We start from the raw sequence: 24,405 nt of genomic DNA on the forward strand, positions 1-24,405 counted from the left end.
ACGAACTAAAATAATTTTAATTAAACTTGTTATGCAGATAAAAACATTCAGAATCATTAAAATTCTCCTGTAAATTCTATTACGTTCACAGGAATTACGATAATGCATGTTTTCATCAACGTTACAAATCAATATTATGATTTGATACGAACTAAAATATCAAATAGGAAATATGTTCGCAACTTTTTTTCTTGTAATTATGAAAGCTAAATTTAGTTAACTGTTATCCTTGCGGTTCAGGTGAGCGAGCAATTTAAGGATCGACGATAAAAACGAATTTCAATCGTCCGTAACTAATGAAAACAAGCGCACCGAGAGAAAAGCTGAAAAAAGAAAATGATGGAGAACTGAAAGAAGGACGGGAAAAAAATGATCTAGATGCCTTTGGAAACAATAGGATTAGTGGGGGGATGAGTTGAGCTCGAGCAGGAAGACGTTCGTTTCTTTTTTAAACGATTTAAGTCGTTGTAATAATAACTCGGTTCTTAGGATTTGCAGGAATCCATTTCCGTTATGTTTTTTTTGTTTGTATATTTGTATATATATATCTATGATTTACCTTTTGCGGGTGGAGGGGAATCCCCTTGAAAACAAATGGTTTATGTACGTCGACGGGCATAAGAAGATTACGTTTTCGAAACCTCGACGATTCGCTGAAAAATGCATGGAAGAGGGAACAACAACAGCAACAAAACAAAAACAACCGGAAATGTTTGAAGGAGGAAGTAAGGGATGGAAGAGGATAAGGAACAACAATAAATTTCGTTGAGAATATGCTCGATGCGCAGAGGCAAGAGTTGCGCTCTTAATTTGAACTTAATTATGCATTAAATTCCAATTAAGGAAATCCCTTTTTCAATACACACACACACAGTTTATAATCGGAAGGCTTCTCCACTACACGAGCACAAAAACTTCGTTCCTCCAGACGAGAGTAAATTAATCTGTCGTTAATTAAAGCAAATATTAAACGCCCGCTTCAAAATCTAAAGGACTTCTCTCCCATCTCCGGATAACACGATTTAAATCATCGAGGATTCGATTCAATTCAATCACTTTCACAAGAACAATTAAGATACCGTACAAATTAAAAATTATACAATTCTACAAGTGAAAATCGACTGCGTTCTTTGTTCTTTTTTTACTACTATTGATGTTCAAACGAAGATGTCTCATAGGCTTCTTGTTTGCGGCAATTTTCTTATAAGATTATGGGATAATAAATTATGTTTGAAACCGGCCGGAACGACCGTTTCCTCTTCAAATACTTATTTACCCGTGTTTCATTCATATTAAAAAAATATAATGCGGATATGCACTTTAAAAAAATATATAGAACTTTCATGTGCACCTGCTGTGTGAGAATATGGATCTAAAGAGGGTCGAAGAGGGCCACATGCTTCTACAACATTGATGAATGTATGAAGCAATGTATGGCGTGTAACCTTTATTATATTGCAATCACATCCAAGCGAAACTAACAAACTTTCTCATGTAATCCTTTATATTTCTAAATAAAAACTTAACAATATTTAATAAAATTGCTTGAAAAATCTAATATACAGCAATTCCTTGTATAGTGCGGTTACTGTTTAAAAAATATTCCATAAAAATTGTACAAACTGTTTAATTTTATACTGTTTTAAAGTCCAGTTTCATACAGTACGGGATATTGAAGGAAACGATTTTTTATCAAATTACATTATGAATTAGTTACTTTTTTTTTAATTACCAAGAAATATCTATTAAATTTACTTTAAATTCTCTTTAGTTTCCTTTGAAATAATTCAATTCGATATTTTTTATTGAAGCTTAATTCAAGTTTGTAAAAAAGTCATGAAATATGCAGCTTTTATTCAATTTTATTCTAATTTCAGACAACTTTTATGCTCTACATTAACTACTAACTTAGCTTTGCAGATTCCAGTTTTACATCATTTATTAGATTAATCCATCAAAATATACAAAATGTATGAAACATAATTGAATATCTTGAAATAGAAAATTTTGTACTTGAACTTATTGATTTTAAAAACGCAAACATGTGAGACGGAAAATTCAGGGAATTAAGATCAAATAACATTTATATAACATTTGTTGTCATATTGGTCAGGTTCTAACTAGAAGATCAAAGTTGGATTTACTTTGCTGTCTACTTTTTGTTCTAGCTATATTTCAAAAGAAAATATTTTCCCAAATTAAATTAATTTTGAATTAAATTAGAAATATATTCATACTGACGAATTGTGATGCTTGTATCAGATTTGTAGTTGAAAAAAAAAACCATTCTAAGTTACAAAAGATTACTTGAAGGAAGTCACTAATTGTAATTAATTATTAAAGTATTGTATTATAGTTTTATGGATCAAATATATTATTTTAATTAATTAATGTTTCTTGTTTAGCATATATTTTAAGTTAACTTATTCTGAAGTTAGATATACTTTATTTCTATATATAATATTATTGAATATATTACATTATTGATTGCATAGTTCACATCTTGTGAAATAAGACTCCTGCACTAAAACTTTGATGCAACTAAAAGCCAAACCTACTAATGGCAACCCGATACTCGTTTGTTAGTTATACAACAAATTAATACAAATATGAACTTTCTTTAAAACATTAAACTCTAACTAACGACAATTTTAATAACATAACACAAATACAGCATTGAATAGTCTTATATATGAATTATTTTTCTCTTCAAAATCGTCGCTCAACACCTCTTTGAAATTAAAGACAAATTAAGTCTATTTTTCAAAATTAATAACTCAAATCCAAATTATACCTTCAATCTAATAGAAATAATACGCTAATTGTATGAAAATTCACAGTTAAGTTTCTGCAATATTTCAAGAAATATTGAGGTTTTGTTTTCCATATACAAATTTAAATATTTCTGTATAAATAATTTGTTATTATCTAGATTTCATCTATTTTGTTGTAATTCTCTTTCAAAAATGAAACACATTTTAGTGATTTTCTAACAAAACTATAATAGATGGAGTGGATCCAAAAGAAGCATATAAACGTTGGATATCCGAGGTCTCTCCAAGAACCTGAGTTCTGAACCGCTGGGACTCCGGTTCGAAATTCGTTTTACATTTATGTTCGATCCGTTACCTTTATTGTTTTTACCTGTCTTGCCGTATCTCTCCTATGTACATATGTTATAGAAATTAGTTTAAGTTTGATTTAATAGTTATTTTTTAGTTGCGTTAGAAGAAGTTGTTTATTTTGATTATTTGGGCTGAGGAAAGAAGTTTTGGTTTATTGGGAGAAGCTAATTATTTGGGCGGAGGAAGAAATCCGAAGAATAAGTTTTTTTTTTTATTTTTGTGTTTTGAATATACAGACAGTGGCTGGCTTATTGGCGCGTAATGCGGAAGCCAAATGAAAAAGGGGGAGGAAGAAGTTGAAGAAGAACGTTGGATATTTGGGGAATATAAGGCGTGCTCATCCATTCGACTAAAATTCGCTTTCATAAATGTAATTATGAAAAATGGACGCTCGAAAAAGCAGTGATCACATTTTAGTGATTTTATGAGATACTATAATATATAGAGTGGATCCAAAATATTCATATGAAAGTTAGATATTTGAGAAATGAGAATTTACTATAATACGGTTTGAAAATTTCAAAAACAAACTAAATTTTAATTGTGCAAAATTAAATTAATTTCTAAAAAAAAGTACCCAAAATTATTACTGTTATATCACTTATTTCTAATTTATTTAGTTTAGAGGTTCCCAAACTTTTTTGTGTTGTAGACCCCTTGCCATGTTTTTCGGTTTTGGGTAGACCCCCTACTTACCTGATATTGATTTTTTTTGTAAATTTCTAACTGTATTGAAGTTTAGTGTTAAAAACTTAAAGTAAAAACACATGTTAAGTTTTATACATAAATTAAAACTACTCAAAATAAAATTTTGTATTTGTTATATAAATCAAATTTAGACTGTAGCCTTGTAACTGCAAATTAACCATATTAAATTTTCTAAACAAATCTGTTAAATAGACGATGTCTGTTTTCCACTTCATTAAATTATATTTTAAAATTTTATCTTTAGTATCCAGAAATTCTAAAATAGTCTCAAAATGTGCAAAAAATCTTGTCAAACATAAGCCTTTCGACAGACAGCGTACTTCAGTGTGAAGGAGTAATTGATGGAAGTATTCAACTAATTGAAGAGATTCATACAATCTAATACTCAAATTTTTAGCAACTAAATAATGTATATGTCTTTATATTATAAGAGAGTATAATAGATAGTAAATAGGTACTGTCAGTGTATGTTGAGATCCACTATCGTGGACCCCCATTTTCATTTCATGGACCCCCAAATTTTCATTTCGTTGACGTAGACCCCTTGCAGGTTGTCATAGACCCCTGGGGGTCGATATAGACCACTTTGGGAATCACTGATTTAGTTCTTCGATTAGTTCGGTTTCAAACAGTCCGGGATGTTGACGGAATCGTTTACCCGAACTACATTGCTGTATGCAATTATTAGGAAAAATTGTAAAAGTTCGTGCGGAAGAGATGAAATGATTGGAATAAATTGACTCGTTCATGTAGAGAATAATACTGTAATAAATTGATGGATGTAAAAAAACGCCCTGTAAAAGTGCACTATCTGTGATGGTCATGATCGAATAATTATGGACATAAATCAAGAACTATGCAAAAGATAAAAATCTTCCAATTTGAACTTTGGGTTTTCATCAAAATTTTATTGTTAATCCAGTCTTGTTTGATGTTTACACAAATGTTATTAATATATTAGAAACATGAATTTGATCTTTATTTAAGTTATTTATCAATATATTGATGTAGAAATGTAGAAAAAATGAAAGAATGAAGAGTATTTGAGCCATCAAATACTTAACAATATGTTATAATATATTGTACTCTACTAATAGAAGTCTTTAGAAGTAAATGATTTACACTATGTATAGAAACTAAACAAAGACGATCTTCTATCAAACATTGAGCCACAAATCGTTGCTAAAACTTAAATCCATATAATAAAATTTACAAATATGATACCAAAGATTCAAATAGTATTATACATCATGATCATCTGTTTTGGAAGATTTAGTAAAGGAGGTAGATCTATTGTCAAAGCTGCCAATCATCAGGTGTCTCACAATGATTGGAATGTGGATTGTACTTGGGATTGGGACAATTTAATGAAGGTTTAGAAATTAATGTGTTATTTTATGTTTTTTTCTTTTCATTTTTTATTAAATAATGTAAATCATACATAATCAAGTTTACTTCTTCTTGGATACACCGACAGTGCGTCCACGACGGCCGGTAGTCTTGGTGTGTTGACCACGGACACGGAGGCCCCAGAAGTGCCTCATTCCCCTGTGAGCGCGAATCTTCTTCATACGCTCAAGATCTTCACGCAACTTGCTGTCCAAGTTAGAGGAGGTCAACTGCAAAGACACACAAACCATTAGCAAATACATTCTCACATCCCAAAGAAACTCCTAAACTCAATAGATCACTTGTATTCACTTACTTGACTATATTTTCCGTCAATGATGTCCTTTTGCCTGTTAAGGAACCAGTCTGGGATTTTGTATTGACGTGGGTTAGTCATAATAGTGACAATCTTTTCAACTTCCTCTTCGGAGCATTCACCAGCCCTCTTGTTTAAATCAACATCGGCCTTCTTCAAGACGATGTTAGCATAACGCCTACCAACACCCTTGATGGCAGTCATGGCAAACATAACTTTACGTTTACCATCGATATTCGTACTCATGATACGAAGGATGTGTTGGAACTTCTCTGGAATTACGAGAGACTGAAAACAGAAGACGGAACATGTTAAAATCTATTTATACAAAAATGCACTTTGATGTTACCATTGCAATTGTATTTTAAGGTTATATTTTTGTTAGAACGGTTAAAAGTTTTAAGGGTAAATTAAAATAGATTTTTTGCAAAAATCTCGAACGATTCGTTTAATAGTGAATTATAAAATGTTGTATGAAGGAACCAATTGCAATATAACTATAGGATTTTATAGATTTTGGAGGATAAATTTTGTAAACATACCATTTTGACAACGTTGTTGCACGAAAAGGAAAGAAACTGTTTTATCGACCAGCAAGGAGCCGTAATATCATTCAGTGCTACCAACTGCAAGAAAACAATATGTAACTAATGAACTACTAAAGCATTTTAAAATGAAAATAAGCCATTATTCATTCTATTTAATAATTGAACGTCTTTACATAAACTAATCTTTTCATTAAATTAAAACTGTTAGAATTATAAATACAAATTAAAAGAAAATATTTTATAATAATACAGTTAATACCAACATTTTATATTTGTAAAAAAATAATTATTCTTCTGTAATTATAAACTGATAAGAATTTGATATTTATTAATCTTAATTTTGATTATTTTCAATGTAAATTTTGAACTAATTGCATAAAAAACGTCAAGACATTTGACCGACCGTACGCTCACTTCATATGTAATAGTTTGTATTTAAGGTTAGGAAGAAATATTAATTTCAAAAAAATATGCCTTTTATGAAAGGAAATGCGCCTATCAGGCGTACTCTTCAATTTTTGGAAGCTGGTAAATTAGTCCTGAAGGACCAAATACAAATATTTGCTGTCAATTACAATGTTTATGGTGATCACCATAAAGGAGCCAGGTAGTTCTTTAACAACACCTTCTTAAAATGATTTAATTCTACTTATTTCTACAATAATTTACAGAGATTTCGTCTTCTGGCATCTCCCTCAAGTACAATATAAGAACCCACATGTGCAAATAGCCACATTCAAAAACTTGACTCCTTCTCCTTTTATTAAATGTTTTTATGGTAATTTAATAGTAATTGTAATGTTGCAATGTGTGAACTAATAAATTGTTTTCAGAGAATGGACACCAAATGTTAATTGATGTTGATAGCAAATCAAAAGAAGAAATATATGATCATCTTGTTGATGTTGTAGGAAAAACAAAGTAATTTGTCTATTAGGTTATTTAAAGAGATGGAATTGAATTTTTTATTATTTTAGGGAAGTTTTGAGGGCTGAAGCCATTGCCAGAGAGAAGAAAGATAATCCTGCCAACTTTGGAGCTCACTGCGATAAACATTGCATATGTGAGATACCTGGCCAGGTTCCATGTCCTGGAATTTGTCCACTTCCAAACCATATGAGAGGAAAATTCATTAACGCTAAAGAATAGATTTTGTACAGAACGAAAAATAGATTTAAATAAAATTAGTTTATTAAATAAATAGTTATAAATAAAGAGATCTTTAACCTATTATAATCTTAATACACTCTGTAACATTTTGATATCATTTTACAACAATGAACACTATTCAGTAAGGCTGCAATATAATGCATAAACATCAATTCTTCTTGTATGGTTTGTAGTTTTGCCTTGGATTCCGTTTAACCATAGGAAGTTTTGTTGTTGTGCTTTTGTTTTGCTGATATTGAGATATGATTGGCAGTTCCTCAGATACAGTCTTGTTGATCTCCAGTTCTTTGGAATTTTGTTTTTCCATTAGTTTCAGTTTAGCCTCAATTGCCTGGATCTGATGCATGCGATCTGTCTTCTTGTCTGTCATTGCTAAGGATAATGCTGGAATATTGACATCAGCCTTTTTAGGTTTCTCCATATCTTCCTATAATCAAAATAATAATAAATAAATTTATACAAACAATATATATTACTCTTACATTTGGAACACTGTGAGCCCAGGTTACAATTATGTTTTTGTTTCCCACCAATGTGTTGTGCATGGCTTTAGCTTTCACTGCATCTTCTTTGCGAGTGTATGTGACAAAGGCATAACCTCGAGGTTGACCTGACAGTGGCCCACTTCGATGGAAGAGCAAGTCGAACTTATCAATTGTTCCATATTTTTGCACGAGTTTAAGTAGTTGATACCAATAATAATAAAAAAGAAGAAATTAGTTTGAGAACTGTGTGGGTAGGAAATTAATACTTACTCATTTATTCGCGGATCCAGATTTCCTATCCAGAGTCTCCTATCCTCTGCCATTCTTAAAGTAATATTCTTTAACAAAAAAAAAAACTACTGCTAGCTATTATTTATAAAATTAAATAAATACGAAATGCTACGAGCAGGCAATTCTATTCACAGTAACAACGACTTGAAGTTAGCTACTAAAATATAACGTTGGCAGTTTTCACTCTAAAGAAGAAAATTTTCTATATAAAATATAAATCTTAATCAGTGCCAATTTATGATTGAATGGATTATATAATTTATTTAAAACATGTTAAAGTCTGAATAAGTATTATGAAACATATTCTATCAAAGTTTGATACCAAAGGTAGACATTCATAAACAACACAATAATGAAAATTGTGCAAGTTTAAATGTAGAATACAACTATGAAATAAAGATTTTTATTTTAATCTACATTTGCAAAACGTTTACTTTATAAAGCATAAGAATGGGTGGCAATCCCAAGCCCGACAACCGAAATACCGTCAATCAAATTCCCGACTGTATCGAAATCCCGACAACCATAATCCCGACTAAGTCTACAATAACATTTTTAAATTATTTCGCAGCGTATTGACTTTTAAATTGTTATTATTAATAAATAATAACAATTAATAATCTAATTGTATTTGAGATTATTTCATAATGTTAAGGTTTATTATGAATAATTCAACAAAATCAAATAAATTAATAAGAATTTATTGTTATTAATAATAAAAGTGTAGCACAAGGTGACTACGCTCCGAAATAATTTAAAAATATTATTGTAAAAATTTTCGATATAGTCGGGATTATGGTTGTCGAGATTTTGATATAGTCTGGATTTCGATACAGTCAAGATTTCGGACGTCGGGATTTTTATTTTTATTGTTGCAATATATAATATTATTTTATTATATTTATACTCTTATATATCTGTATTTTCTATGATAATTGGTTGATAGACCCAATAAAATAAGATCAAATAGAGAAGAATGGAGTATTCTACATTATAATGACTGTGAACTTTGAAATTAGAATAAATAAACATTTCAATGTTGAAAAGATTCCTCGATAAATTGGCACACATCGTAATAGAAATAAAATAATGTTGTATTTGCGTTCCAGTAAAAAGCAGTTAATGTAGTTGTTTTTTTTTTTTCGGGAATTCTCGAGAAGATAAACAGTATAAAATAAATAATAGATACAATATAAAAAACATCAATTTAAAAATTATTTATTAAGTAACTTTCAAAATTATCACATTTCTTTCATGAATCACTTATGTTCAGTCATGGATGCTTTGTACAATAATGTTGAGAATTGTACAAAAGTAAATGACTTCATCCTATCAATAATGTACGTAAAAAAATAATTTCAACTTTCAAATGTAAAACATGCAAACAGATGCATTTGCAAACAATTCTTCGAATCCAAAACTAAATAACGAAAACGTTTGATAGAACACAAAGAAATGGAATTTCGATGAATCAAGTGGCGCCAAAAAGCGCCGAAACAATACTGCCGTCCATCGCTCGATGAAAGTTATCGAATAAAAATGTCTTCATCGCAGCAACAATATAACAATGAAAAAAAAAATATGACGATGCAATAATGTAATTATTGTAAATGGCCTTAAAAATAAAATAGACAAAGTAATATAATTTTGGCAATAATAATTCGAGTTTTACAGGAGATCGGATTGAGCCTGTGCAAGTTGCTGCTTCAACTTGATGATTTCTTCCTGTTTCTCCGCCAACATGTTCTCTAGTTGACGAACCTTCTCCGACTCGAAGACCTCGGTGTTGATCCTCTTGAGTAAATCCGCAGCAGCAGGTCTCTCAGCTGGGTTTTTCATCATAAGCTCACCGATGATCTGCGCCAGCTGAGGTTGATTGGTTTTCACGTGAACTGGAATTGCACCTTTTCGTAAATCCTCGATGCATTTTATTCTCTCCATGCTCGTTCTGAACGTCTCGGCCAGTTCGAATACGACTATCCCCAAAGAGAACATGTCGCTCTGAAACACAATTTCAATAAAAATTTCATTCGATAATTTTCAAGTTAATTAGTTTACCTTTCGATCGCATTCACCTTTGAGTTGTTCGGGTGCCGCGTAGAGTTTGGTACCGAAGGCAAGTGAATGTCGGCTGCTTTGCAGAGGGCAAGCCAAACCAAAATCTCCCAATTGGACTAGCAACGTTCCATCTTCCAACTGCATAAAAATGTTACTAGGTTTTATATCATGGTGCACAATGTTTCTAGAATGTATATAAGAGAGTCCTTGAAGCAGTTGCCTCAAAATTTCCATCACTGTTCTAACTCTATTGGCATTACAAATGGGAACTAACGCTCCATTATCTATGGTCTTCTCTGCCATGTTCCTTGTATCTAGCCATTGCTTCAAAGTGCTCTGACAGTACGCCATCTGAATGAAAAGTGTTGCCCATTTCTGACGAGTTCTCAGCTGTATCCTCTTGATCTCCTCCGTTGTACAAATCGCGTTTCCACCCTCCGAAATACTGCTTCTCTTCGTGCGCTTCGATACCCTTTTAGTACTCTGACCATTCGAAAACGATCGATGCGTAGATGTTTCGAAGCTCACTCGAAAATCAGAACTATCTCCATCCCCTTGTTCCATTGTTATATCGGAGATAACGCTCGGATAAATGTAAGAATCGCGTAATTGCGACTTCTCCGTATCTTCTTCGGTATCCTCTTCATCATTATCTTCAAAATCATCACTGTAATCGTAATTGTTGTCTAGCGTTGTTTGAGATTCACCTAGCTCCAGCCATGCAGCTTTATATTGTACTATGTTGGAATGATTGAGACTTGCAAATGTTTTCACTTCTGATAAGTAATTCCTCACAGACTCAATTCCCTCTGAGCGTATAAAAATCTTCTTCACTGCATACTCTGTGCCATCCAATTTATGTCTAACCCTGTACACCTAAAAATACTTGCAATTTATTCAATATTTACATAAAACTGAAATTAAGATTTCCAATTGGATTTTTTTTTATACTTTCATATTTACAAACAAAAACATTAGATAGATAAAATTTTATCCATCACCTATTGTAAACTATGATAAAATCCATTCAGAAAAATATACATATCTAAATAAAAATAAATTGGCATTGTGCCAACAATATTCCACAGGTTAAAACAAGTTCAAACTTGTAACACAATATAGAATTACCTTTCCAAATCCACCTCCAGCAATAAATGACACCTCTTCAAATTCCCTTTTGTAATGAGACCATTCATCAGTAACATCATTGTTGGGCCAATGCAATTGTTTTGGGATCACATTATCATTACTGAGAGCTTTTGAGAGGAGATGATGGAACACTCTTTGGCTCTGATTCCTCATTCCCTCAAACTCAGGCATCTTGTAGCTCTCATCTATGATAGAAATTTCATTTAATTTCTTACATATAGAGAAATACAATTTCTCAGCTTCATTGCTTTGTGGTTCATAAACTTCACAAAGACTTTTCACTAGGGATTGGATTGTGATTGAGATTGGCGTGGAAGCATTCATGGGTCTCATAATTGTCGAAACTGAGCTAACGTCTTCTGGTTCATCAGATGAAGAGTCTGATTCTTGATTCCTGCCATTTGACATTCCAAATTTTGCCATTATTGCCTGCCACAGAACTTTCCAGAAACATCTGTTCCATCTATTCTCATTCCATCGTCGACACTCGCTTTGATTCACTTTTAAAGTTGCTTCATTCTTACATAAAGGTACCAAACACAGGTCAAATCTTTGACAATAAAAAAAACCTCACTTGAACATGGAATAAACTTCAACTATGACTGCTGTGACGTTTCTTGCTTTTATTTATTTTTTTTAGCAACACGCTACGCGATTCAAAAGTTGCTACCAACTGGATGATAAGAATTAAGAATTCTTCTAAATTTGAAATTTTGCTTTTCTTATAAGAATTTATATTGAAATGATTTACTCAATACAGAACTTTAAATATATATATAATTGATGAATGAAAATAGTCAATAGAATTTTTATTAACATAGATTGTTATAGAATCGAATAAGATTTTAATTGTGTAACCTTCAAAACGTTTCAAAATATTTATTAAAAGAAGCACGAGCAACAACCACTTATCGACTACAAATGAAAACCAAAAATAACTGTGAATTTTGTATCCATATACGGAATAAGTTGGCAACATAGCATATTAGTCACCAATTTAGACATTTTTACCGATTTATACCATGTATTTTTGAGTGACGTTTAAGATGACATCTTCGGCGGAGGTTATGTCCGGAGAAAATAAAACTGAAGATTCTTCGAAGAAGAATTTATGGTATGCGATTTTCCTATTTCCAACGAAATTCAGTTTACTTACATTGCCTCTATCAAAGGTCTTCGATCTTGAACGATGTCCAGACCCATGGCAACCAGAAGCTACCGTCCTGCAAGCAAGTCGTCGTTTTGGGCGACAACGAATCTGGAAAAACAACTTTAGTTGCTAAACTTCAGGGCGTCGAAGACCCGAAGAAGGGTTCCGGTCTGGAATACGCCTACATAGATGTCAGAGATGATTACAGGGATGGTAAATATTTATACTTTCCCTGTGGCCTAATGATGTAACTGTTTCTTTGTTGGGATATTTCAGATCATACCCGCTTGAGTGTGTGGGTTTTGGATGGAGATCCAGGCCACACTGATCTCTTGAAATTTGCATTGAACAATGAGAGCTTCCAGCACACTCTTGTTATACTCACAGTCACAATGACTGCACCATGGGGTATTTTAGAGCAATTGCAGCATTGGGCTTCAGTCCTTGCTGACCACCTTGATAAACTTAAATTGGATTTTGATAGCAGACAAGCCAGAAGGTTGTTTATTTTTTTGCTCTCTGTTTTTATTGTTACAATGTTTGTTGACCAACAATAATTTGCAGGCAACACATTATCAAAATGTGGCAAGAGTATGTGGAACCTGGGGATGAACTGGACCCCTCTTCACCTATGAAGAGAAGTTCTAGGAACCTGGGTGATCCAGATGATAATGACATTGATGATAGTTTACCATTACCAGAAGCTACCCTCACCAATAATTTGGGTTTGGATATTGTAGTTGTTGTGACCAAGGTAAATTTTCATCATTATATTTTTAACTTAAATATTTCTAATTGGAATGATTTTCAATATTTATTGCTTTATAGACAGATTATATGCAAGTTTTGGAAAAGGAACACGACTACAAGGATGAGCATCTAGATTTTATGCAGCAATGGATTCGTCGCTTCTGCTTGCAGTACGGAGCGGCACTTTTCTATACAAGCGCTAAGGAAGATAAAAATTGCGATCTTCTGTACAAGTATTTGACCCATCGCATCTACAGTCTTCCCTTCAGAACTCCAGCTTTGGTCGTCGAAAAGGATGCAGTCTTCATACCGGCCGGTTGGGATAACATGAAGAAAATTGCTATACTGCACGAAAACATGCACACCTGCAAACCGGACGACTACTATCGTGATATTATCGTACAGCAAGTCACTAGAAAGGTGAATGTTGCAAACTTACAAAAAAAATTATATGACATTTATATAATCATATTTCCATTTTTATTATTAGACTGTGACTCGCGAAACTGAAATATTAGCCGAGGAGGAACAGAACTTCTTGACTAGGCAGCAGCAGACCCTTCTGGCTGGAGGAAGTTTGGCCCCACCCGGCATGAGGATTACGGAATCTCCGCGTACCTCGGGCATCGGCAAAGTCAATTCCCGTTCTCCAGTGACCCAGGGCATCCAAGGATCTCCGAAAAAGGTTCGTGGATAACATAAAAGAAAAAACTGAAAATCATCCTCTAATAATTTTGTTTTACTTGTAATTTAAACAGCTCGATGGACCGAAAGTCGTTAACTCACCGGGCGGAGAGGGCGTTCTGGCAAACTTCTTCAATTCGCTTCTTAACAAGAAGCCCGCAGCAGCTGGAGGAAACGTTTCCAAGTTGAACGTATCAGAACCGGAGAAAGCGGCGATGAGATCCGACGCTGCGGCCGAGTTGGACCGATTGGCGCGCGGCACCAAAACCAGCGGCGTCGACTTCAACACATCCGATTGTTAAAACAAACGCTAGCTTATTTTAACTACAACTAATTGTCTAAACGTAAATTATATGGAATAAAACGTCAGGTTTAGAGAGTATTTATGAAAGATGAGAAAAAAATATACATAACGGGTTACACAGTAGTTTCCAAAACTAAAATTTAAAAAACAAAAATGAGAAAAAAAAAATCCTCACCGAGCTAATTATAATTAGGATTTATATAATTAATTTAAATTGTCGAAAATATAATCTGTAAACGCTTATTTTAATGCTTCTTTATCTTAACATCTCTGTGATAAATTCTTATTACAATTGTTTTTTTTTTAATTGATTTCTTTAATTTATATTTATTTTTTACATATTTAAATGCTTGTGTATACAATTTCAATAGTAAACTGTAAACTTTTTTTTTGATTACTTAATTTTGCTTAAATACATTTTTTTACACGTATTTAGAGTGTGCTTAATTATTACTGAATTAACGGTTTTTGTCATAAAAAGAATAAGTATTATTCAATTTAAAGAAAAACAGGTAAGTATAGTGAAATACTCCATTTGCTACTCGAATTAAATTCAGTAATGTTTCCATTGATTTTACTTAAATTTTATTTTTCTTGTAACCTTTTCCAGTAACACTCAGTAATTTAATCAATGAAACATGTGTACTTTCGTGACAAAAACAAGTTTTAATACGCTAGTAATTAACAATACAATTATTTTTTTTAATATCATAGTATTATTAATTAATTTCTGTTTGTTAATTAAATTATTGTCTTGATCACGGATATTGCGTAACTTTGATTATAATTAATGCTAATGATATATCGAACTAACGAATAAAAAGGTTCGTATGAGGTTCAGTTGCGACAGAATCTAATCAGCCAAAATGCAGAAAGCAGTCTTAGTTCTTTTTCTAGCGTTTGCTGTTATAGAATTAAATGCAATTCCTCCAGAAATGCGAGCGGTAAGACAAAAAATAATAATTTTAAGCAAATAATTTTTGAATGTTGTACTTATTAAATATGAAAAATAAATTCTCAAACAAATAATGCACAAAGTTATAAATAATAGATTTTTTTCCTTTATGCACTCAAGTCTCTATTCATTTATATGCGTTTTTAAAGTCCTCGATAAGTGCGGTTATAATGAGGGAACCGAGTACCCGCACTATGAAAGGTACATGAAATTAACAAAAATATCTTCTGGTTTTATAGATTTTACCACCGGAAATTGTGGATTTTATTCTGGGACTGAGGAAGATCTGCACTGCAAAAATTGGCGGTTTAACTGATGGTAAGATGAAATTAATCTGAAATGTTGATTACTATTTGTTATTCTGTTAAAAAGCGGACATTGAAACATATAAGATTACAAACACCGATGAAAAATTCAAGTGTTATATGAAATGCATGCTGCACGAAGCGAAATGGGTAAGACGAGAAGATTTCCAAAATTACACATATAATAAAAACCAAATTTTTAGATGTCTCCTGATGGTACCATTCATTATGAACATATATTGGATGGAATGCACGCAGATGTTAAACCGATTTTGGAAGAAATCTTCGAAAAATGCAGAGATATTCCAGGTATGAAACACTATTATTACAAAGTAGTTAAAGATGTTTTAATAAATACATTTGTTGCTTGTAGATAGTCCGGAAGAATGCGGAAAAGCCTACAACTTCCATGTATGCATTGCTAAAGCCGATCCAAAGGTAAATTACAAATTTGAAAATAAATAAATACTAAATTTATGTCTTCTGTTCCAGAGATACTTTTTACCGTGAAACCAAATTTGTTGTATCCACCAAAAGAAAGACAAACGACGAACGCATTTCCATGACAGTCCGTAGTTTTCCTCCTTACATCCTTGATTACTATTTTTTTGTTACCATGTACACACATACAAATAAATAAATAAACTAGTGTTGCATTAAAAAAGATTTGTTTATTTATTAAACATGTTTATTAAATTTTGCGAACAAATTTTTAAAAACAAGTTTTCTTTTTTTTATTAACATAGCGTCCTTCGGCACGCCATGACCGAGCGTTTAAAAATACAAAATCGCCAACCGCCGATTCTTGATAAAAAAACAAATAACATTATTTAGAATAATTATCGTTATTTCTTCTTATATTTTTCATCAATAAAGATCCGCTTTTAATTACGTTTTGTTTTTAGTTCAAGAAACCTTAATAGTTTATACAATTAACATTAGGTAAATATATTTATATATGTATAATATAAAAACAAACAAAAAAGTAATAACCTTATAAACTAAAGCTATACAGTTATTTATTTCATAAAATAAATTAGGTTTTCTGTTTATCGACATCGGCCGACTCTTCGTCGTCGGCGGTTTCCGTTAGACTATTACTTTCCGTTACCATAGTTTCAACCAATGGTGTGGTTGTATCGCTTAGTGGATTAGATACATCATCTGCAGTTGTTTCAGCATCGACCGTGGTGTCAGCGTCCTTCGCCAGCGCATCAACAGAAGTGTCAGCAAGATCAGAGATATCAGCATCAATAGATTTATCAGCATCCGCTGTGGGCGGTGTTTCAACATAAACGGTGGCTATAGGATCAAGAAGAGGCGGAGCATCTAGTGACTCTGTTATTGTTGTTGCAAGTTCATCGTCGTTGCTTATTGGATCCGTCGAGATCTCCATCGGTTCCATAATCATGTCATCCTTTTCGGGGCGGATAACATCTACAGTTTCTGTTTCCTCGAGGTCATCACCGCCATTTAATACATCCTCAGTCTTATTTTCTTCAAGATCGTCAGGTCGGAGTTCTATCAATTTGGCAGGATTGTCCTCTATAAGGAGAATCTCATCAGCTCGAGCGTCCCTCACGTCTTTGTCCATTTTATATTCGTCATCTTCATCTTTACTACTCCTAACCAGCGGCTCGATATCCACAAGCGCTTCTTCCGGCTTTCTGATAAGTCCAAGCACATCTAGCATGCTGTGCGTCACTGTCGCAGTTTTTGCTGCTTCCTGAGTGGGATACGCTGATCTCCGTTCACAAACTGCTAAATGTTTTGCCATATCGTTACCTACGGGAAAAAAATACGTTTGATTAATGCAATATAATTAATAGAAAATAATTGGGAGTTGAATTCAGGAATAGTCTAACAACTTACCATCATTTGAAGTATAATCGCAAACGCAATACATCTTGAAGGGCAATTTCATGTATGGTATTGGTAATGACACAATGTTGCAGAGACTTTCATGATTGTCCATAGATATCTTGCAGCAAGTAATGTAACGACAATTGTCATTCGTGCAAGATAGAACTCCACTAAAATAAAAATAATTATTTGCTATTTCATAATAATTAATATTGATTGATAACTTACGGGAAATGTGAGACAGTAGTGAGGTCGATCCCGCACTCCTTGCATTTGGTATTTTCGGGTGCATCAATGGTCACATTGGATATATCCACTTTGACTATCTCGTAATCCTTTACACACTTTGGTGCTAAGATTCCGTTTATGGGCCACGGCATTAGATCGACATCCTTTTTAAGTGAAATGTGCATCTTAATGTGCTCTTTATAATCGTCCTTCAACACGAACGATAATGCACACTTTGTGCATTTTTTCGCTACCGATTTCTTACTGTGTTTCTGCAGATGGTTCAGGAAGGACGACAATTGCTGAGTACTGAAACGTCCATTATACAGTAAAGACACGGTTTTGATGCAGTAAGGACATTGCAGAATAGATTCGTGTTTGTGGACCTGATGGAAATGGTCGATGATTTGCTTATGATTGGAACATCGGTATAAACAAGAATCGCATTGGTAAGGCAGCTCAGATGGACCGTGGATCTTGGATAGATGCTTTCCTAAATCGTAGACGTTCGGGAAACTGCTCTCACAAATGATGCAAACGAACGAACTTCCGACTTTCGTGGTATTGGGATGCTGCTGTTGGATATGAGTCTCAATGTCTTCGTTCGCAGACGGTACAGCTAAACAGTAATGACACTGAGTGCTGCACATCGATATGTTTTGGGCATGTTTGAAATAGTGCAACATCAATTCGATGTTATTAGAAACTTGTTGCTTGCATATTAAGCACTTGAGGATTTGATCAAAATGTTCTGGTTTTTCTTTCAGTCCCGCCTCTATCGTGCCATAATAGTAATGTTCCAACGGGACCATCTGCTCAGGAATGTCAAGTGGAGTCGTGGATCTGTTCGGTTTGACGAGTTCGAAGGTCGGACTTCCCGATTTCGGGAAGTTTTGTTTGCGCCGTTGCCTTTTAATTTGATGTTCCATAGGAGGTAACGGCTTATGTGAAGCCAAATAAGTAAAAATACTCCAATTTTTAAAAGGATAACTCGAGACCTTATTTAGTCTCTGAATCAGAGAATGTCCAGTATCAACTTTCGTTTGTTCGGCAAGGTGGATCATGAGATTATCGAATGCTTCAGCAGCTGTAGTACCATACCACTCTCGCCATACCAACTCATCTAAAAATTGTTGAATAATCTGCCGTGATAGAAGCGACAACGTATTTTGGAACATTCGCGGTACAATTTTTCTCAAATATTCCATGATCTGTTGATTGCCAGGCGCCGAATTTGTTTGTTGCACGTTTAGGAAACCTAGGGCGTGCAGCGTTCCTTTATCCACCGTTAAATCCGTCACAATTATACTGGACGGATGAACCCACGCGGTTAACGGTTCCAAAATTTTGTTAAAACGTTTTCTATAGTTCCGTTCGGTTTCGGTTAAAGGTTCTACAGCTCTTAACCGTAACTTTTTACTGCCACACTCTAAAATACCGAGCACTTCCACTTTCACCTGTCGCTGTTGTCCGTCCTGAGTGGTTGTTCCCAAAGATATTACGCCAATTTCTACTTTAATTCCAGGACCTCCGAGTCGTTCTATGTGCGTATGCAGGGCAACAGTGCATACAGACCTCAGCCAAGTATTTAGACCTTTCACATACAAATTCTCAACCCTCACCCACTGAACAACATTTTGCACGTTAGTTTGACAACACCAATGATAAATTAGTTTTAGTATAACGCTCGGTGCGTGCGGCGTAGATTCGAATAAAGATCCTTGAAAGACGGAGGTAAATTTCAACGGACAACACTCGGAGATCCAAACGTAGCCGCCCGAAAATGGAAATTTATACAACTCGCTATACATGCCCAGCTTCAATTTAGAATTGTGCACCGAGCAAGACTGTTCTGCTCTTATAATACCTTGCTGAAGTAGCCACTCGGTAAATTTCGTCACTGAATGCGTCAAAACTGCCTTCACTTTCTGGTCGAGTCTGGTACGATCCGCAGCAGAACCAGAAGTTGGTGATACACGTAAATGGGGCCTTGCCATTACCACAAGCGACGGAAAAGTTCTACCAGCGAGTTTATTAAAAGCAACTTCTCGGCTATCGGCTGGTGGTGCTTTGGTGATCGAATCCTCTGAAGTAAGATCGACAACAGCGACAGATGGAGACGGAGATGTACATGATGATGATGAAGCCTGTGTCGGTTTTGGAGCGATTGCTTGTACTTTAGTTGGAACTATCATATTCGGATCATCCCTAAGCGCAACTAAGGGCGGAGGTTGAGACACGTTCTAAAAGCAGCAAAGTTTATTTATAATTGTGACAACGAAAACAAAGTATAACTCAAACTTACAGACATTTTAGCTACTTTCGTAGGTGTCGGGGAATTCGTAGCAGCTCTGCCGCGCTTCCTTGTCTTCAGACTGGTAGAACCAAGAACTGGTGAGCTGCTGGCTTGTGTTACTGTTCCCACAACTTGACCAGACCTTGCGTCCAGTACTAGAGAAAACGGGGTGGTTGCAGTAGCAGTTGCCGACGGAGGTGGTGGTGGTTTCGTTACTGCAGTTACAGCAGGTTGTATAGCAACGGGCGTAGGAGTGATCATAGCTGTAGGAACCAAGGTGGAAGCGGTTGCTATTGGTATTGATGGTTGCTGGCTGGTGGATGGTAAAATTGAGACCGGGACAGTCGCACATGTCGTTGGTGCACTTTCAATTTCGAAAGCGGTAAACGAAAACCCTTCGTAGATTATTTCCGCGCCGGTCTTTTTAATAAGAGATTCAATTTTATCAGACATTTCCAAATACTCTCGTTGTCTGCGAGATCTCATCTCCAGTTGTGCTGCGCTTAGTTCTTCCGTCCAGCATTCCAAATTCAATGTGCTGCCGGAATTTAAACTTTTAAAAACCAAAATATCTCGTTCTGAAAATAATTAAAAAAAATATATATATATAAACAGAGGTTCTTCCAAATTGTTTCAATTGAAACTCACCGTTTCCATCTGAAGACTTCCTTTGCGATACTTTATATGTTTTCTTTGTTGATGTTGCTTGAAAATCAGGCACGAACTAAAGCGATAAATATTACTATTTCGTGATTTCTCATTAAAATATAAATGTAGTAAGAAAGTATGAAATTTAAATGGATGAATGAGGCCATTTGCAGCAGTTGAATTTTATTTTGTTATTAAGTTTATTTTTATTTTGTAATTTATTGTTGCAATAAATATTATTATTATTAAAATTGCTGATTTTAAAATAGGACAAATAAAATAAATAAAGCAAAGAAGTTCTTATATATAAATAAAACATTTTAAAATATTCTATTATAATTTGAAATGATGTTATTTACCTCATCATCAGCATCTGATAATATTTCTAAAGTTTCTCCTTCTTCGTCCACTTTATCATTTAAAATACTTTTTGATAATTTTTGCAGTTGTTTCATAGCCACCTTACTGGCAGCACGTTTAGAACCAGCTCTAAGTTCCGGAACACTTGGTTCAGCTGTACCTAAAATTTGTTTATACACATAAGAATTACAATCAATAAATGAATATATAAAATGATGCATGTTTCATGTGTTGTCATGGTTACAATAAAATTTCCATTATTATAAGAAACTAACTTTTGTCAACTGCTGATAATGCAGAATCATCTTTTTCCAACAACTTATTATTGGGGCTGTTCCTTATATATTCACCATCGCTGTAGTTAAGCCTCTGCACCTTATTGTCAGTGTTATTTCGATAAATTCTTCCTCGTTTAGGTGGTCTGCCTCTCATCATGTTATGTTTAACATAAACTTAGAATTATCCACATTAACTTGACAATATTCCTTCTTTCAAGGAAAAACTTTTATTTTTTTCTAATGTTAATAATATGTCACTTTTAAAAATAAGCAAGGTTGGTGTTATCATGACTCAGAATGTTCTCCAAATACTAAATAATACACATTTACATTGGTAATTGAGGATCTGATTTGCACGAAAACTAAGGAATAGCAGAAACTTCAATTTTTCTTTAGAGATCACTTTTGCTAAGGCCACTAAAGTGAACTTTACCGAATTCTTTTAAAGTATTCTCAAAAAGTTACCAAATCGGTAGCCATATTGACGTTTCAAGAGAATGCGAAATCCCCTAAAACTTATACGAATGGCGGGAAATACGAACATGAATTGTTTGAGTACCGCTGGCACGGTCACAACGTTTTGGTACCGTCTGCTCTGCATATACCAACTTTTAAATGCAACATGACAATATTTTTTTAAAACAAGTAAAGGAAGATATCGCACCATTAGATTTGTTTAGTACTACTTTGACGTCTTCCTCGTCGGAATCGGCGAGCTCTTTGAGTTCCTCATACCTCATGCGCGTCTTCTTGTATGGGCCCCTCTTCCTGCCTCGTCTTTGCGACATTCTGGGAGTTCTGAAAGACCATTATACTATAATACCACTCAAAGAAAAGGCACACAGCATATACGATGTTCAGTGGTTTTAAACATTTCGCTTACATGATTCCTTTGAGTTTCATAAACATGTAAAATAGAACCCATTCACATTTGCACGTTATAATCCCAATCAAAAATAACTATCATTGTCGCTGTTCCATATATTATCGTACACAAACGATTCGGCCAAACACAAAGTAAGCCATCAAAACCGCGATAAATGACATTTGACAATAACTGTTTTCATAACCTTCTTAAAATGACATAAACCACGTTGTCAGGCAACCAAATATACATTAAGAAAATATCAAAAAGCAAACAAACCGTTAATTAGTAAAATTTGCAATGTATAACTTAATTAGGAATTACGAAGAAAATGTTACTGCTACTAAAAACAAACCTGTATAATAGTTATTACAAGCAATTGCATTGAATTTGTTCAATTAATCATTATTTAAAAGTATCAACTGTCAAACTAAACTAATGTTTAGTTTAATTGACATATGTTTAAATTGAAATATAGTTATTTAAAAAAAATATTTATTTGATCAAGCAATTAGTAAATTATCACTTTTAGCACTGACGCTATTTTTAAGTGTTATGTAAATTATTGAATAATACAGGGCATTAAATTTTATAGTTATGATATGTAAAGTGTTGAATGCGTATTGTGCATATCAATAAAGAAACTGTAATACGATCTAGTATTTACGACTGTAATTAATATATAATTATAAAGTACTTTTACCAACTGTTTTAAATTTCAGTGTTCACTATTGTATCAAACATTTTAAAACATAATAAACTAAAGATGACTTACTGCACTTCCGGTATATTTTCAATATCCGGATATCTTTCAGCTCTATTATTTCCGGCCTCGCTCGTCGTGTGTTTCTTGTCTCCTGGTACGACGTCATCCTCAAGACGCTGTTTTTTTGTCACTGAGAGCAAACGCGGCACCCATTCTTCGTCTAGCTTTTTCATGTCCAAATTTTCAGTTAATATGCGATGTACAGCACTTTTTGAAATGCCTACCATGCCTGCTAACTCGCGCACTTTCAATCGACGATTCGCCGATACAATTTTGTGGATTTTCTTCACCATTTCTTGCGTAGTCACTCCAATTGTTCGACCACTGCGATGTTCGTCTTCGAGGTTCGTACGACCTTGTTTAAACTCTGCCACCCAAAACTTTATTGTTGAATACGATGGAGCAGAATCCCCCAGAGTAGAATCTAGCTCTGCTTTTATATTGGTTGTATTGAGACCTTTCAAATGAAGATCTTGTATCGCATAACGATGACCAATTTTTTCCATCTTTACAAATTCACTAAGATCGTACACTATTGATGGCTGTCAAACAAATACTAAACAATGTAGCTTAACTTAAGCTTTATAAGGTTGGTACTTTCGACCACAATAGTGACGTCGGGTACTTCTGGGACTACCCTCGTATAAGCTCGTATATATAAATTTGGAACTGCGTAAGTCCTAAGACGCATATTTTGACAGAAACAGTAGAACGCGCAACCTGAAATCTAGTATCTAGTTATAGTATCGCCAATATGGGGATAATGATAACATTTGACGATCACGACGCCAGCTGGTGACCGAAATCACTTGTGAAAAATCCGAATTAATAACAAACAGTTGACGTCATGAAATTCAACTTTTGTGGATACTTGTTACCAACTATTGGCGCTGAACAAGCGTATCAATATAATTTTACCTTGATAAACATTTTTCCATCACACGTTTCACGTTTGATTTTATGCATCGTAAAGTGGTTATCGTTATATTTGACGCGGGGGAACAAAATCAAGCAATTCATCAGTTTCTTTTTTGCCTAAGTATCTAAAAAAAATAAGCTACAGTTTATTTTATATTATTAACTGATAAACAGTTCGGCTATTGATTAAAAGATGTCGCATAAGAAACATGGTACAAATATAAAAGGTAAATGCTTATGTACCTGTAACCAAATTATATATAATAAGGACACTGAAATATTATTGGCATTCGCCCATACCGATCTTCACGGTTATAAAAAAAAATCATATACATGTAATTTATAAATAAATAAAGATGTGAGATGTAAACAATTCTTGAGAAAAGAAAGAAAATAAATTATCGAACGTTTTAAATATACATATGAAATATGTATAATTCATGAAATGATTTAATTTAAAATATTAGTCGTTTTGTGATGTCTGGCATGGTATATTGTTACTTAATGTTTGTCAAACTGATACTGTTTTCCTAAAGCTTCATCAAATCTGTTAATTCCAATATCAGACGTTTGACCTTCAATTACGAAAAAGTTAAACCAGGAATGTTAAGCTTAGAAGCAGCAATAAGTTTTTTACATTACAATAATAAAAAAAATCAACTGTTGCAAATGTCTATATAATATTTAGTTTCGATTATTTATTCAATGTAATCATGCTTAAATAAGAAATTGCAATTTGTCATTTTAATGTTGATCACCGTATAAATATTTGATTCAAATAATTAGAAACTAGTAA

At 33.6% G+C, this 24,405-nt stretch overlaps 8 protein-coding genes across 9 annotated transcripts; 3 read left to right on the top strand and 5 right to left on the bottom strand.

The window, feature by feature from the left end:
* Positions 1-5,226: 5,226 nt before the first annotated feature.
* On the bottom strand, positions 5,227-6,151 carry LOC108561431 (40S ribosomal protein S18). The gene is made up of 3 exons (XM_017919365.1): positions 6,081-6,151; positions 5,539-5,826; positions 5,227-5,452 (listed from the first exon to the last, which is right to left on the bottom strand). Exons 1-3 carry the CDS (start codon positions 6,081-6,083, stop codon positions 5,285-5,287), a joined length of 459 nt encoding a protein of 152 aa, XP_017774854.1. The 5' UTR covers positions 6,084-6,151; the 3' UTR covers positions 5,227-5,284.
* Positions 6,152-6,489: 338 nt separating this feature from the next.
* LOC108561439 (probable 28S ribosomal protein S25, mitochondrial) lies at positions 6,490-7,287 on the top strand. Its single transcript, XM_017919373.1, has 4 exons — positions 6,490-6,693; positions 6,758-6,864; positions 6,920-7,007; positions 7,064-7,287. Exons 1-4 carry the CDS (start codon positions 6,557-6,559, stop codon positions 7,233-7,235), a joined length of 504 nt encoding a protein of 167 aa, XP_017774862.1. The 5' UTR covers positions 6,490-6,556; the 3' UTR covers positions 7,236-7,287.
* A 30-nt stretch (positions 7,288-7,317) lies between these two features.
* Positions 7,318-8,171, bottom strand: LOC108561438 (probable RNA-binding protein 18). The gene is made up of 3 exons (XM_017919372.1): positions 8,012-8,171; positions 7,739-7,949; positions 7,318-7,683 (listed from the first exon to the last, which is right to left on the bottom strand). The coding sequence occupies exons 1-3, from the start codon at positions 8,062-8,064 to the stop codon at positions 7,405-7,407; spliced, it is 543 nt and encodes a 180-aa protein (XP_017774861.1). The 5' UTR covers positions 8,065-8,171; the 3' UTR covers positions 7,318-7,404.
* A 1,063-nt stretch (positions 8,172-9,234) lies between these two features.
* Positions 9,235-11,894, bottom strand: LOC108561437 (probable serine/threonine-protein kinase ifkC). Its single transcript, XM_017919371.1, has 3 exons — positions 11,219-11,894; positions 10,091-10,966; positions 9,235-10,033 (listed from the first exon to the last, which is right to left on the bottom strand). Exons 1-3 carry the CDS (start codon positions 11,660-11,662, stop codon positions 9,701-9,703), a joined length of 1,653 nt encoding a protein of 550 aa, XP_017774860.1. The 5' UTR covers positions 11,663-11,894; the 3' UTR covers positions 9,235-9,700.
* Positions 11,895-12,259: 365 nt separating this feature from the next.
* On the top strand, positions 12,260-14,391 carry LOC108561430 (cytoplasmic dynein 1 light intermediate chain 2). Its single transcript, XM_017919364.1, has 7 exons — positions 12,260-12,353; positions 12,412-12,602; positions 12,666-12,888; positions 12,954-13,143; positions 13,218-13,559; positions 13,630-13,824; positions 13,898-14,391. The coding sequence occupies exons 1-7, from the start codon at positions 12,286-12,288 to the stop codon at positions 14,123-14,125; spliced, it is 1,437 nt and encodes a 478-aa protein (XP_017774853.1). The 5' UTR covers positions 12,260-12,285; the 3' UTR covers positions 14,126-14,391.
* A 568-nt stretch (positions 14,392-14,959) lies between these two features.
* LOC108561433 (general odorant-binding protein 83a-like) lies at positions 14,960-16,037 on the top strand. The gene is made up of 6 exons (XM_017919367.1): positions 14,960-15,071; positions 15,322-15,400; positions 15,455-15,537; positions 15,591-15,696; positions 15,761-15,825; positions 15,880-16,037. The coding sequence occupies exons 1-6, from the start codon at positions 14,994-14,996 to the stop codon at positions 15,895-15,897; spliced, it is 429 nt and encodes a 142-aa protein (XP_017774856.1). The 5' UTR covers positions 14,960-14,993; the 3' UTR covers positions 15,898-16,037.
* A 202-nt stretch (positions 16,038-16,239) lies between these two features.
* On the bottom strand, positions 16,240-22,118 carry LOC108561434. Of its 2 annotated transcripts, XM_017919368.1 has the most exons (8): positions 21,944-22,118; positions 21,725-21,858; positions 20,782-20,942; positions 20,423-20,498; positions 19,784-20,352; positions 17,479-19,721; positions 17,260-17,420; positions 16,240-17,172 (listed from the first exon to the last, which is right to left on the bottom strand). In XM_017919368.1, exons 1-8 carry the CDS (start codon positions 21,967-21,969, stop codon positions 16,424-16,426), a joined length of 4,119 nt encoding a protein of 1,372 aa, XP_017774857.1. In that variant the 5' UTR covers positions 21,970-22,118; the 3' UTR covers positions 16,240-16,423. The 2 variants fall into 2 exon arrangements, with proteins under 2 accessions (XP_017774857.1, XP_017774858.1); XM_017919369.1 differs by lacking the exons at positions 21,725-21,858; positions 21,944-22,118 and adding an exon at positions 21,058-21,562.
* Positions 22,119-22,696: 578 nt separating this feature from the next.
* On the bottom strand, positions 22,697-23,230 carry LOC108561428. Its single transcript, XM_017919361.1, has one exon. It carries the CDS (start codon positions 23,195-23,197, stop codon positions 22,697-22,699), a length of 501 nt encoding a protein of 166 aa, XP_017774850.1. The 5' UTR covers positions 23,198-23,230.
* Between the last annotated feature and the right edge of the window lie 1,175 nt (positions 23,231-24,405).

Source organism: Nicrophorus vespilloides, unplaced genomic scaffold, assembly GCF_001412225.1.
Source record: "Nicrophorus vespilloides isolate i.1.1-1 unplaced genomic scaffold, Nicve_v1.0, whole genome shotgun sequence".
Classification (NCBI taxonomy): Eukaryota; Metazoa; Arthropoda; class Insecta; order Coleoptera; family Silphidae; genus Nicrophorus; species Nicrophorus vespilloides.